General features: G+C 34.0%; 1 protein-coding gene across 2 annotated transcripts in view; it reads left to right on the forward strand.

The window, feature by feature from the left end:
• The window catches only part of Rat1 (5'-3' exoribonuclease 2 Rat1), a 458579-nt gene that overhangs the window by 258534 nt on the left and 185500 nt on the right, over positions 1-14545 (forward strand). For both annotated transcript variants that reach the window (XM_090376618.1, XM_090376619.1), the window contains exons 17-18: positions 2475-2522; positions 9714-9833. In XM_090376618.1, the coding sequence (XP_090232744.1) occupies positions 2475-2522; positions 9714-9833 (168 nt within the window). The remainder of the gene's footprint in view (positions 1-2474; positions 2523-9713; positions 9834-14545) is intronic.

Raw genomic sequence — 14545 nt, forward strand, 5'->3', positions numbered from 1 at the left:
ACAGATTAAGAGCTAAAAGGATTAAGCATTAATCCCTTTAGCTTTTAATAGCTAAAGGCTTTAATTCCACGAATTAAGAGCTAAAACATTTTACAATTCAGTGGTGCCTGTAAAACCCTGCAGGTAGAAACTGGCCAACCATGGTGCGGGATATAAAAAGATGGAAAAGTTTAGGAGAGGACTTTGCCCAGCAGTGGGTCAGCAATGGCTAAAAAAGGAGTAAAACCCCTTGGTCAACTGTCCACAGCCATTGTCAAAGATTAAGGCATATTCCTGACACAGGCATTGGCTCAGGTCAACCTACTTTCTACTGTAAGCATCCTATATTAGAGAATTAGGAGAGAGTGCTTTTCCTTTATCTCAGTAATTCATCTGTTGTTTTGAAGAAATGATTCATCCCCACTTTCACTAAATTTCACCTGTCTCTGTTTACATGGTAACTACAAGTGGTCCCTAATTTCAGCTTTGTTTTAACTGCTGTGCAAGTAACCTTACAGTGTCTAAGAGGAAATCCTTGAGTGTAATGTGAAAAAGTGGAAGTGCTTAATAGTGTAGATCGGAGTGTTAAAAAAAAAAAAAAAGAAATCGCTGTAAAATTTGATGTCCCTACAAGTAGTGTGTCAGCCATTCTGAAAAACCCTGTTTCGATTCTCAAACTGTTTGAGGAAACGTGACCCAGCCGGAAGCGTGCGAAATTATACCTTTGGGAAGATGTAGATGAAGCAGCTTTTTTTTAAATGGATTAAATTAATTTAAGACCAAAACATGCTGATATCAGGGCTATTAATAAAAGAAAAGGCTATGGAGTACGCATCTTTTCTGGGGTAGAAAATATTCCAAGTCATTTCTGGTTGGCTGGACAAATTTAAAGAGTGTCATGGCTTGCTCGAAGAAGACTATACCCATTGGAAAGAAACAGTTTTGAAAAAAAAAAATTATGGAGGACTAAGAATCCAAAGACATATTCAATGTTGATGAAACATGTCTGTTTTTTTAAATGTTTGCCGAACAAGACACTGACTTTTAAAGGTGATAAATGTCCAGGTGGTAAAAATAGTGAGAAGAGAATTACACTCTTGGTTACAATTATGGCTGGTAATGAAAAATTGAAGCTTTTGGTAATAGGCAAAAGTAAACAACCCCGATGTTTCAAAGAAGTAAAGTCATTAGTTGGACTACAACAAAAAATCTTGAATGACAAGCAAAATTTTTGAGAAATGGATTTTAAATTTCTATAGAAAGAGATGATGAAAGAAAACAGAAAAATCGTGTTGGTTGTCAATAACTGCCCTGCTGCCCACATTCATTCATTAATTTTGAAACTTACAAGTGTGAAGCTTGTTTTCTTCCTTCTGAATAATTCGTCTTAACTGCAGCCAATAGATCAAGGCATTATCAAGAATTTGAAATGCACTACCAAAGGCACATACTGAAAAAAAATTATACTGAGAATGGAAACCAACCAACCAACCTGTAGATCCTGTTATAGATTTGTGGATGTGCATTTCAGAGTGGCGAAAGTGTGGATTCAAGATATGATGGAAACAACGATTAACAGTTGTTTTTGCTAAAATGCTAATTTACTGATATGAGTGGGATGAACTATTAGAAGACATTGAGCAATCTTGGGAAGAGTTCCAAGTGAGGTTTGATCAGTGGAGAAATTGTTTTTGACGGATTTTTAGGAGTTGATGATGATGTCATAATAGCTGAATATCCATGTGACCCCAACGTTTTGGAGCGCATTTAAAGGACTAGTGACAATATCGACAATGAGTTGGATGAAAATGAGGGCAATATTAAACCTTCCAAACAAATGTTGGCAGCATTTGAAACTTTGCATTGAGGCCTTCAGTGGGAAGAAAATGAAACAGAAAATATATCTGATTATTTAAAGTTTAAACAAATGCGAACATTTTTACGAACGGTGTACAGTAGAAGTCAGTGTACAACAAAAAATAACCAAATGTTTTACGATATAATTCTTAGAAGTGTACTAATAAATTGTGGGCATTATGTAAGTAGTAATTTCTTAATATGTATGCATTAATAAATGCATACATATTAAGAAATGTTTTAAAACGTTAGAAAATTTATTTATTCCCACTTCTTTCCCATCTTTTACTATATTTCTGAATACAGTATTTTTCATTGTTGAAAAGGTCATATTTCTTTATAACAAAATTTTTGTATAACGAATTTTTTCAAGGGAATGATCGATTTCGTTATATAGAGGTCCGATTGTATTTACTGAAATAATTCATTTATTCCAAAGTAAAGAGATATTTTTAGAGTGAGTGCTTTACAGAATAGGACCTCTGTGGCTTTTAAAATACTTAATCATGTATTAATTGTTAATTTAATATTTTTATATATGTATGTTTTTCAAATGAGTTACCCCCTTTTGTATGAAGTAATTAAGAGTGTTCTCTCTTATACGTATATGTATGGCTAATATCTTATTTTAATGTTAGATGAATGACAGACCAGCTTGGACACCCAAAGGACAGTTCGCTCCAACTGTAAGTTGTCTTCCTTAATATTTTAATATACAAACAGTTATCAAAATAGAAACATCGAATAACAGTTGAAATTCAAGTTTAGGGTGTGTATGTACAAATACAACAGTAGGGGCATGAAAAGGCATAGATTTTTTTTTTTTTTTATAATATATGGTGGCTTGTTAGATCTTATTGAATTCTACTGCAGTTAGACCATTGCTCCTATCATTTCACTTGGATATACAGCACATTGCCATTTAGAATTAATGCTTATGCACCAATCCCAGAGAAGGCACCTCTTCCTGCTGTTGTGCTGTGTTTTCTTATGTTATTCCTGGGCTAAAATCACTTTTAGTGCAGTTAATTTTGTAAAATTAGCAAACAAACACACCACCTCTTTCCTTATCACAGTAACATTTGTCCTATATGCTTCAGCAGTTAAACCTTTTTTTAGTTTGTGAGTGATGTGATGTATCTGTGATGACTATAAGAAAGATACGTGGTTCAGCCAGATTTTATGTGCACATTTCTATGCCCAACCCACATGTTTCTAGTTATATGAGCAAAAAAGCTGCATATCCAATGAACATGAAACTCTCCTTTTTATTTTTACATCCTGTATATCGTTACAATAAATACTTCATTAATTATTATGAAGTATTTATTGTAAAGAAGTTGATATACACAAGGTTGGGTCAGATATTTTCTTAAATAGGCAAAGTAACAAGGGAGGTTGGACTGGTTTTCAGTACATAATACAGTGGTGCAAATAGTTACTTTCTCTATTTCAATTTGAAGATCTTGTATTTTATGGGCTATTTACGAGAGCCCAAAATAAGTATACTGATTGCAAAATTGGCTAATTTTAGCCCTGGATTTAGGTAAATTATAGTAAAGTAAGCTTTTATTATAATGAAACTTGAAAGTAATAAATTTTAGCTAACGTAATAGAAAATTCAATAATATTAAAATTGTTATATCTATCTCAGGAACACAGTTTTTAACATTTAGTAGTAAAATAAAGTTACATTATAATGCAGCTGGTGTTTTTTTTTTTTAACACACACACACACACACACACACACACACACACACACACACACACACACACACACACACACACACACACACACACACTTTACAAGTGAAGAGGAGGAATTGTTGTGAAATTAGTGAATGCTGTAACTGTCCCTAAGGAGCATCTATCAGAAAAGTTACTTAGGCTTGCTGAGGGTAAGGATCCATGGTTGGGTGGTCACAACCAACTATACTCTGGAGAAGTGCCAGCATTTCCCCACAAGAAGACCTAAAGAGGTGATGGTAAAGTATAGACCAGTGAGTTGAAAGACCCAATACAGGTCCTACTTTGATGACAATGGGATCCTAAGTGGATCAAGGCATTGATTTGTGAAAAACGATCTTGGCCAACCAATCTGATTAACTACTATCACAAAGCCATCTGGATGGGGAAAACAACTCTGCATTATATATAGGATAGGATGCTCACAAATGGTCATTCTTCAGAATGGACTCTATGACCAGTGAAGTCCCTCAGAAAATAATGCTGCTGTGGGTCCATCTTGTTTCTGATCTTCATAAGTGTCATTGGTGAGGGAGTACAGGGGAAGCAGTCAAAGTTTGCCAATGATTTTAATGTTGGGAGGGTAATTAATAACCAAAACCAGGATATATTGCCTCTAAAGGATTTGGACTGATTACAAATATGATGGGGAAAATAGAAACAGAAAGTAAAGTTTAATGCTTCTGAATGTAAGATTTTGCACCTGATGAACAGAAATTCAGGATTAACTGAGGGCAGGGTATTAAAGATGATTTTGGGTGAAAAATATTTTAGAATTATGATATAATAAAATATGAAGTTTACCATACAGTGTAAACAGCCAGCCTAGAAAGTGCATGGTAATCTATTAGTGATTTATGTAACCTTTAGAAGTAGATGAAAGGATGTCATTATTCTTCTATACAAGGTAATGGAAGAATTAAATTACCACACTTGAGAAAATTATGCTATAAGAAACAATTTTTCTGATTAGTTTTGTTTACCAAAATGAAATTTATAAAGATGTCTCAAGCCCATTAACAGAAGTTAATCTAGAGAATCTGTTGAGCATCTACAGTACTAGTACAGAAAGTATTGTAGATGCTTATAAGACAAGTCAACAAAATTAAAATCAAACCCACTTTAGATTTCTTCACTCTAGTCTTAAAAAAAAAAAAAAAAAACCCCTTCCCCTAAAAGGTAGCCCAGTGTGCAATTTTGTTTGTCCAGCCAGCTTTAAACTTAATGGTAGGAAAGAATAACAAAGTTCTGCATCATGCAGGTAAGTATGTACATATGTAAATAGAAAAGGTGGACTTTGATGTTTAAAAATTAAAAAAATAAAGGAGAGAATGGATTTAATAATAATAAGAGAGAAAAGTTTCAAAACGTAATGATGACAGTAATAAAATGGACTACTGAATTTTAATAACTACACTTCTCAGCTTTTTGATAAATCATAATTTTTATTTGATTTCTGCTTAATATGCAGAGTATACTGGCTGATTTGCCAAACAATTACTGCAGTAAATTGTTTGATATTCACAGCCCAAGCTCTCTTCACTGGTGTTGATGAATATATCATATTAATTGTGAACGAAAGTTTACTGAGATAATCGTTTGGCAGATTAGCCAATAAAGAAAGAAATAAAACAAAATGCAGCTGCTTCAAGAGCCACCTCATTTATCGACTCTTAAGGCATTTTTAGATTTATTTTAGAATGAGACATGTTCTGTATTTGTATAATTACTGGTCAGTCAAGTATGGTGGTTATCTAATCTATCATTGCTCATACATTTAGGCTTTTATCATACTTTAGAATAAAAAATTATTTCTAATGACAATTAAAGGTAACAATTAAATTGCATAAATCAAGTATAAATTAGTAGTTACAATGTACAATTAAGTACATTTGATACAACAGACATTAAAATGTAGGCCATAACAGCCAACATCTTTATGGAATTACAGCCATCATAATTTCTCTGGAACATAGCAATTGAAACCTTTGTATGAATGTAGACATAGAAGATTGTTCATTAGCAAATGGCAGGGCAAAAATTTAGCAGCTCATCAACATGCACATATATATATACCGTTGAACTTCCCTATAACGAATTCGATAAATCCGGCGAAAAAATTCGTTATAGAGAAATTTTGTTATACAGAGAATATCTTTTTTATTAGAAATTATCAAATTAGAAAAGGAAAACGAATCTACATTTATTTTTAATTATTTTATTTCAAAAACATACTTATTTAAATTACGTTTACACAATTTTCGCCAGTAAGTATCACAAATAAAAAAAATCTAATTTTCGTTTGCACAGTACAATTAAAAAATTGTCTGATTCTCAGAGAAAACCTCATATTTGTTCAGAGCATTAAAAACATTATCAGGAACATTTTCACAAAACTGTAAGCCCATACGAACCATTTTAAAAGCATTAATCGTTTCTTCGCGAGTTGGCTTTTCTACGGGTTGTTCTGATGCGTCATCGTTAATTTCTTTGTGATCATGGTCACATCTAACACTGTTCAGCAGTATTTCATCTTCATTTGGATGTTCTGCTGCGATCTACATAAACATAACTATCCAGTGTTATTTCATTTTCGATTTTTCCAGATGATTCTAATAATGTCCAAAAGTTTGTCAGTTGTGAAAGGGGCAGTTCATCTTTTTTCCCCAGTCATTGTTCGACTTCTGTATTCAGTGACATCGTTTGTCCAAACTTTTGCCAGTTAAGAGATGCAATCTCTAAGGTTAATTGTAACCTCCAAATTTCTATTTTCTGATAACGCATTGACAATCTTCATTATTATTTTCTTTCGACAATGAAATTTAAAATTTTTAATAATGCCTTAGTCCATTGGCTGGAATTTTGACATTACGCTTGGTGGTAAAAACAGCTTCGCACTTTTAAGTTTGGCAGAAATATTGGCAGGATGTGCTGGACAGTTGTCAGTTACCAACACGATTTTCCTTTTTTCTTTTGTTATATGCTTGTCTAGTTTTAATATCCATTCTTCAAAAATATCACTTGTCATCCATGCTTTTTTTTAATTAAAAGGTGTAGTCAACTTCCAAAGATTTTGTGCCTCTAAAACATCTTGGGTTTTTTGATATTCCAATGAATAAAAGTCTTAATTTTTCACTTCCTGTCATATTTGCTCCAACTAGCACAATGATTCTTTCTTTGCTTTGTTTTCCGCCAAAACATTTATCATCCTTAAAAAGCAGGTGTTCTGTCTGGTAAACATTTAAAGAATAAACCCATTTGGTCAGCATTAAAAACATCCTTAGGTTCATATTCTTCCAAAATCTTCTTTAAGGTATTGTTCCTCCAACTGTTGCAATCTTCTTCGCTTACATTAACACTTTCTCCACAAATAACCTTTTCAACAATTCTGTGGCGCTTCTTAAATTTATCTAGCCACCCAGTGATCGCATTAAATTCTGTATGTTAAGGGGACTGTGCAAATTTCAGAGCTTGTTGCTTAATTATTAGGCCCGATATTGGGATATTCTTTTCACGTATCATTTGCACCCATTTTAGAACAGCTTTATCAACATCTTCGTATATACACAACGTAATTCGCTTCTTGTCTGCTCCTCCTTCAATTGCATTTAAAATTGATTCTTGATTTTTTTAAAATCGTAGATAAACTGCTTGCAGATACGCCATATTTCTCTGCAACATCTTTTTTTCTTAAAACCCTGGTCAGTATCATAACAATCTTTGCTTTATCATTAATACTTAAACACTTTCTCTTCGACATTGTTTTCATAATTATAAAAATTACTGGACTACAGCTCTTGCCGATACATACATTGCAAACTTCACTGCGTTGGCCATATAGTGAATTGTTAGTACTGTACCGCCTACTCAATGATGTTCGTTTGCCAATTCAACAGTATCACTCACTTTGAAGAAATATAGGACTTTGTGAATTTCTTTTATTCTGCTTTCATTCATATATACACGAAAGAAAATTTATGATTAACATATGCTGTATGTTACTTTTCAGAAAAAACAAAAAAAATCATGAAACCATCTACTGAGAGTCCAGGTAGATGAGAAAGGACATATTATATAATGATTGACAGGAAGGTCACGTGGTACGCTTGAGGTGAGAAGTGAATGTCACTCAGTAGGCGTTACTGAAAACCGAGTATGGTAGCCTTCTATGTATTGCCGCTGCAGCATGCTAAAGGTTTAACCACAGCGAATTTCGTTTTCCCCTGAGCCAACATCAATTTACAAATCTACCCTTTTTATTGTAAAGTTTACGACCACTTTTAAGAAAACCCATTTGGTTTAATAACTGTAACAAAAATGAAATAAAGACCCTCCTACGGGCGTCAATGGCTACAAGTGTTCACTAAAAGGATGATTATTTAATTCCAGATGCTAATGCGAAATTTCGGAGGGAAGGAGGCAGTATATTTGAGCGGCTGTTTAGCAGTAAATGCTTGAAAATCTTCAAAAATGCTTTTACTAATTTTTTTTAAAAATTCGTTATGGAGAGACTAACACTTGGTTATATGGGGTTAATTTTACATGTAATTTCGTTTCAAGGTGCAATGTTTTGCGAAAAAATTCGTAATATAGAGAAATTCGTTAAATAGAAGTTCCACTGTGTGTGTATATATATATAAATAATTTTAACCTCATGTTTGGCTTATTCTGCATATTGTTTTCTCCCTTACACTTATCATTAAAGACTGAGCATGATAATTGATAAGAGTAGCATATCTGTTTTGAATGAAAAATTTTTGGAAACCCTACTTGGCCAAGCTTTTGAAAGCCTTTTAATATATTCTGATACACACATTTTTAAATATATAAATCCAAGTTTTAACTGCAAAATGACATTTTACAGTTAAAACTTGGATTTATATATTTAAAAATGTGTGTAATGCTAAGGACATTAAAAGGATCAATATTCCTGCATGATAATACCAGATATATTGCAAAAAAAAATTTGAGACAGCACATTTAGGAAATTCAGAATTGTTTGTTTGTTCCCAGAGCCTGTTAAATTTTACTAGTAGATATTCAAAATTTTAAAATTTTGTACTTTTTCTTAGTCTCGTATGACACGGTTTCGCACAACACGACATTTTACAGGAACCTAATAACCGTGTTACACGAGGGTTACCTGTATGTTCTTTGTATTACATTGCACTGATCATTTCTCCCAATACAGACTTGAAGGGTTCATCATTATTAGAAAGTTTATGTTAGGTTTGGAAATTATATAAAGTGTTAATTTTTATTAAATTCTTTAGACTGCTTTGGAGTAAAGTATTGTTTTTTTCCCTTGTTAAATCAAGTTTATTGAACCAATAATTGATATTTTTCTATATCATAAAACCTTAAAACTGTGGGGATGTCTTACTCACTAGTGGGGTTTGAAGATATTTTAGGTGAGGTGAAATGTGATAATGCATATGTTTTTTTTTTTCATGAGAAATAAAATACATACATTCCTCAGCAACCACAGAATAAATGTATTTAATAAACAATAAACCTTGGCCTCTTGAAGTGACATAATTTTCATAAATCACAGCTCTTGTTGTTATGGAGGTTTAATGGTACAAAAGCAATGATGGTCATATGCATCTGCAGTTCTTTCTCTTGCTTTCAGAACTACAGTTATATTTTGCTTTAAGAATGGTTCACTTAATGACATTTCATTATGAAGATGCTTAAATTATTCAAATTACAATTTGGTTTGTGACATCTCACATCTTATTTTGTATGCATAGGGGAGGCTAAATGTAAGTAGAAACATCTGTATGGAGTTAGAAGTTTAAAAAAAGAAATAAAAATTGAAAAACACTGATGTCAGGATTGCTGCATTTCAAATATAGTAAATATTTTGGTGGTGCAATTTTGAAACCACTGACACTGGCATCAAGAATAAGGATGAGTACAGATCCAGCAGTAAGAAAATAAGACAGAGCTTTGGTTTCTGTCTTACTCAGAATACAATAGGACTTGAAAGTTCCAAATTCAGGATTTATTTTGAATTTTGCTCTGTTGCCTTCATTTGAATAGATAATTGTAATAATATCGAGTTTTGAACTTTGCGAATTTATTTAACTTAATAGTAGTTTATATTTCTGATGTTTCCTTAATTTTAGCCTTCAGGTAGTAGACCAGCTCCTATTCAGAATGCTCGTCAAGAAGCATACAACATGCGAATGCAATCCTTTCAGTCTTCTAATGACAAGGCTGCTGATGCTCTTCGTGCCATGATGAAGGTATTTATTTTGCATTTGTTTTATGATCACCACAGGAAAAATTTGATTTTCTGCATTTAAAGCAAATATTGTCTCTACTTTTCAAAAAGTTTGTGAACAAACCAGTAAGATTGTCCTTAATATAAAGTTCTTGTAACAGGTGACTTTCTGAGTATAACACAAGCTGAGAAATAAAAACCTATATGAAAATAACGTGGTACTCAATTCTGAACACCAAAGGCCTTTTTACTAATCTTCATTGGCTCTATAGTTCTGTTGCTCATAAGTTCCTTAAGGAACTACAGAGAATATTTCATTTGAAATCCTCAGATCACCAGCACTTACACTTTGCTTGTCGTTGCACAACATATCAGCCCATCTTTAATTTCTTTCAGTATAAGGCTCTTCTTGCCAATAGCTGGATCAAGCTTGCCTGTCACAGTTTTGGACTTTGCCACTTTATATATTTGGATTAGTGTGGTGCACCGTAAATTGAGTTATCATTAATAAAGCCAGGGCTGGTTAGCCTTTTATGGGTTTAGTCAAATCTTGCATATTTTATCCTAATTTTACAAGTGCTTTTCACTAAGCACGTGTTTTTGTGCTTAGTGAAAAGTGCTTTTCCCATAGCAGCAGATAAAGTATGGTGTTCTCATACGAGTGGCCTATAATGAACGGCTTTCTTGCAGGTCTTTTTGTTCCTGTAAGAGGTGATGTGCCATAGTTTATTCTTAAGTGTGTGATAGATTTTTCATCGATGCCATTTTTAGAAACTACTACAACACTCACAGGTTGTTCAGATCTGGCTTCATCAGTAATGACTGTGCATTCCTTTTTGAATTCAATAACATAGTTATTGAATTCAAAACTGATAATGTCACCGATAATGGACAGTTGTATAATATATATAATATCTTCATACATATCCTCTTGGATTTGCTACCTAGATAGTCATTTCAGAAAAAAAAGAAAAAAGTATTTCATTACTGCATAGCTCCCTTCTCTTGTGAAATTATTGGTTGCAGAGGATACAAGATTCTTCAAACCTTTAAAAAATATATATATACAGGGTGATTCACTACCAGTGCGACAAACTTGCAGAATGTGTAGGGGGCACAAAGACGAATCGGAATCACATAGCATTGCAGGGTCCGAAATGCCTTCGTCATGCGGTAGAGGACGTTGAACGGGAGGTCGCGTGAACAGCGATCTCGCTGGAAGTCAGCATTTGCGAACCGGTTCCAGAGGCAGTAGGATGGACGAGCATTCAATCGTTGAACTGGCCGACATGCACCTCGCGTATGCCGCTGCGGACTGTAACGGGTGCGCCGCTCTACGCTTGTACCAGGAACGTTTCCTGCAGTGGCGTGCTCCTCATCGTACAATTTTCACACGTGTGCACAGAAGGTTACGTGAGACTGGTTGTTTCACGAGAGGTACCATGAATCGAGAGCGAACGACGAGGACGCCAGACAATGAGGAGAATGTCCTACGTATTGCAGAAGGCAATCTGAGTACGAGTACTTGAGCGATAGGCCAACAATTAGGTATTTCCCAATCCACTGTATGGAGGATACTGTCAACAAACCAAATGAGTTCATACCATCTGCAATGCGTCCAGTCATTGGAGCCTGCGGATTATCCACTCCGGAGGACTTTTGCTACTTGGTTTCTTCAACAGAAACGGTTCGCAAATGCTGACTTCCAGCGGGATCGCTGTTCACGCGACCTCCCGTTCAACGTCCTCTACTGCATGACGAAGGCATTTTGGACCCTGCAATGCTATGTGATATCGATTCGTCTTTGTGCCCCCTACACCTCCTGCAAGTTTGTCGCGTTGGTAGTGAATCATCCTGTATATATACACAGGTGACCCCCCACTTGATGCTGATAATTCGTTCCAGAAAAACAAGAGCACTAAGTGAATCCGTGCTAAGCGAGCGCCGAATTCCCATAAAGTAACATATGTATTTGTTAGTTGCGGTCGGTGCCATAGGATATTTTCTAATCAATAATAAATGGTAGTGAAAAGATGCACAAATGTCAGTCAAAATATTTAATATTCAAATATTTGTACATAAAAAATATTCTGCGTTACATAAGTATATAATTATGTGGTAACTACTTATGTATCAAAATTAAGCTTAATATTCTAATTAAAATCATGAATTTAATTGATCTAAATTGATTTAATTTAATTGATGAATTTAATCGTGAAAAATGTGTCGATTTTGAGTTGAACTTTGGCCGTCTTCCAAATAAACTAAAAGGGGTATTAATTTTAAATCCTCCGCAGCATTTACCACCTAACAACAAAGTCAACCGATCCTTCGCCGCTTTGAAACCGGGCATATTTTTTTCTTCTTTCAATATGAAACTTATTTTAGGCATGTGTTTCCATAAAAGTCCTGCTTCATCTATGTTAAAAACTTGTTGAGAAGTATAACACATAATATCCCTCTTCAATAATTTTAACAAATTCTTTTTTGCAAGTTTCGGCTCCTTGATCTGCACTTGAGGCTTCTCCCCGGATTTTAAAACTATTCAACCAGCCCTTAGCAGTTTTAAATGGTTCCACTTTTTTTTTTTTTTTTTTTTTTTTGTAACACAGTGGATTCCGGTTAATCGGGGCAGCCGTTTATTTGGGGCAAATCTTAAAGAACAGAACCCAATCGAGAAAATAGCCAGGGTTTAATTTGCTTAATTGGGACAACATGCCGTTTAATTGGGGCAGGAGACCACAACACTGGAGCTTACCCTATGATTGTCATAGGGTAATCTCCAGTACACGTGGTTCGGTTAGATTTCTGGAGGTCACAACCATAAAACAATTAGCAGTCACCTGTTTATTGGCTTTTCTGTTAGTGCAATCTATCATAAACAGATAGTGAAGTCAATGTTATTTGATTTGTGATAATACCGACCGCTGGAATTCTGTGGGTTATTATGTTGAAATGTGTTCACACTTCCATGGAATCTTCAATCATATAAAAAAAAATAATTTTCAGAATCTTCTCTTCATTTCTATTTTTAAAGCTTTGTAACTCATTACTCCGTTCTCACTTGCGCGTATCGTGTTACTTGCAATTTGTGTGCCATGTTCTTTGTTCTTGATTGCTTATCTTTTTACTGTTTTAAATTTTAACCCCCACCCACAAATGTCAGTAAACAGAAATATCAACTAATTTTTTGTACATATTACAGTACATATTAATTATTCCGATTTTCACGTATCATTTAATTTTTTAATTGGTAAGGTAATAAAAGGTAAATTTGTGCTTAATATATCTTTACTTTTATAGCCGTGGATAAATTTCCTCCTATTTTTGCTAATTAGAATCGACATTTAAGAGAATTAAAATTCAATTCACAAACGTGATCACAATGATGGTGCTTATTACACATCGTATAGTGAATAGTACTTTACTATAGTGAGTCTGTTGTAGCGTGATTTGATTGTACAGTGAATCAAATGTAAAGCGGGGATCCATTGTATTTTTAACTATTTATGTGAAACTTCTGATAATCGGATCAGCAGCTTAATCGGGCCAAAATGCACTAGTCCTGATGTCCCAAATAACCGGAATCGACTGTATTTAACTTAACTGAATTCTGCATTGGATATTATCTTTAATAAAATTAGTTAGTCTTTCCATTTTAATCCTAATAGCCGGCCTAGCCTTAGTTGCTTGCAGTGGAACAGCTATCTTTCCTGCTGCTATAATTAATTCTTTATTTGTTTTATAATTGTTCTTATAAAAAAATCAAATCAAGTGTAAAGCAAACCACGTTATTAATGGGGACCTGCTGTATATATATACACACCTAAAAATAGTCATATGCTTATAAGTTTAATTTAATATTGTTGTTTATTTTATTTTCAGCATCATCATCTAAACCTTTTGTACCTAGTATATTAGTATAATTCAGTATTTTTCAGTTAACAATCTGCATAAATGCCAACAGGCACCTCCGTAACCAGGTTGGCAGGAGCAGCAGTGCATAACACATGCTTCTTGATTAGACCGGGGTTCGAACTCGTGACCACCAAATACGGAGGATGCGGAAAGGTCAGCGAATGACCACCGCATATCCCCGGAGCAATATGGCCTTAGTTGCTAATGCTCCTTAAAACCAAATAACAAACAAACAAACAACGTAATAACTGCCAACTCTCCAGATTTACAGTGGAGAGACTCCATCTTTTTTATTGAATGTGACCTTTCTCCATCTCACCAGCATAATATAGTAGATTATAAAGTTTCTCTGTCATTTTACAAAAACTTGGTTTTTCTATCTTTTTCTTTTAACAAAAATATAAAAATACTATGTTAAAATTGGATTTTTTTTATTTTTTTTATTTTATGAATTTCTGTTTATTTTCATGAAGGATTTGGCCTTCAGGTGTGCTGTGGAATTCTTTGTTGCAAAATACAAATGCAGCAGAAATCTACAAAATATCAAAAACAACTCTCTTTTTTTTAGAAGATACAGTATATTGTTCAAAGACGTTTCATTGTTTTACAAAGTTTAAAGATGGCCATTTGTATGGTAAAGATGATCCTTGCTCTGGTCAGCCCTCAACTTCTGAAACCATTGATTCAATTGCACAAAGTTGCTATTGAAATTAGCATTTCTTATAGAACATGTCAGTCAATTTTATTGCCAGACTTGGAAATGCAACATGTTTCAGCCAAGTTGAAAACAATGAACTGTTAATTCTAAAATGCATT

This window comes from Mastigoproctus giganteus, chromosome 6 (genome assembly GCF_048544385.1).
Source record: "Mastigoproctus giganteus isolate SK-2022 chromosome 6, ASM4854438v1, whole genome shotgun sequence".
Classification (NCBI taxonomy): domain Eukaryota; kingdom Metazoa; phylum Arthropoda; class Arachnida; order Uropygi; family Thelyphonidae; genus Mastigoproctus; species Mastigoproctus giganteus.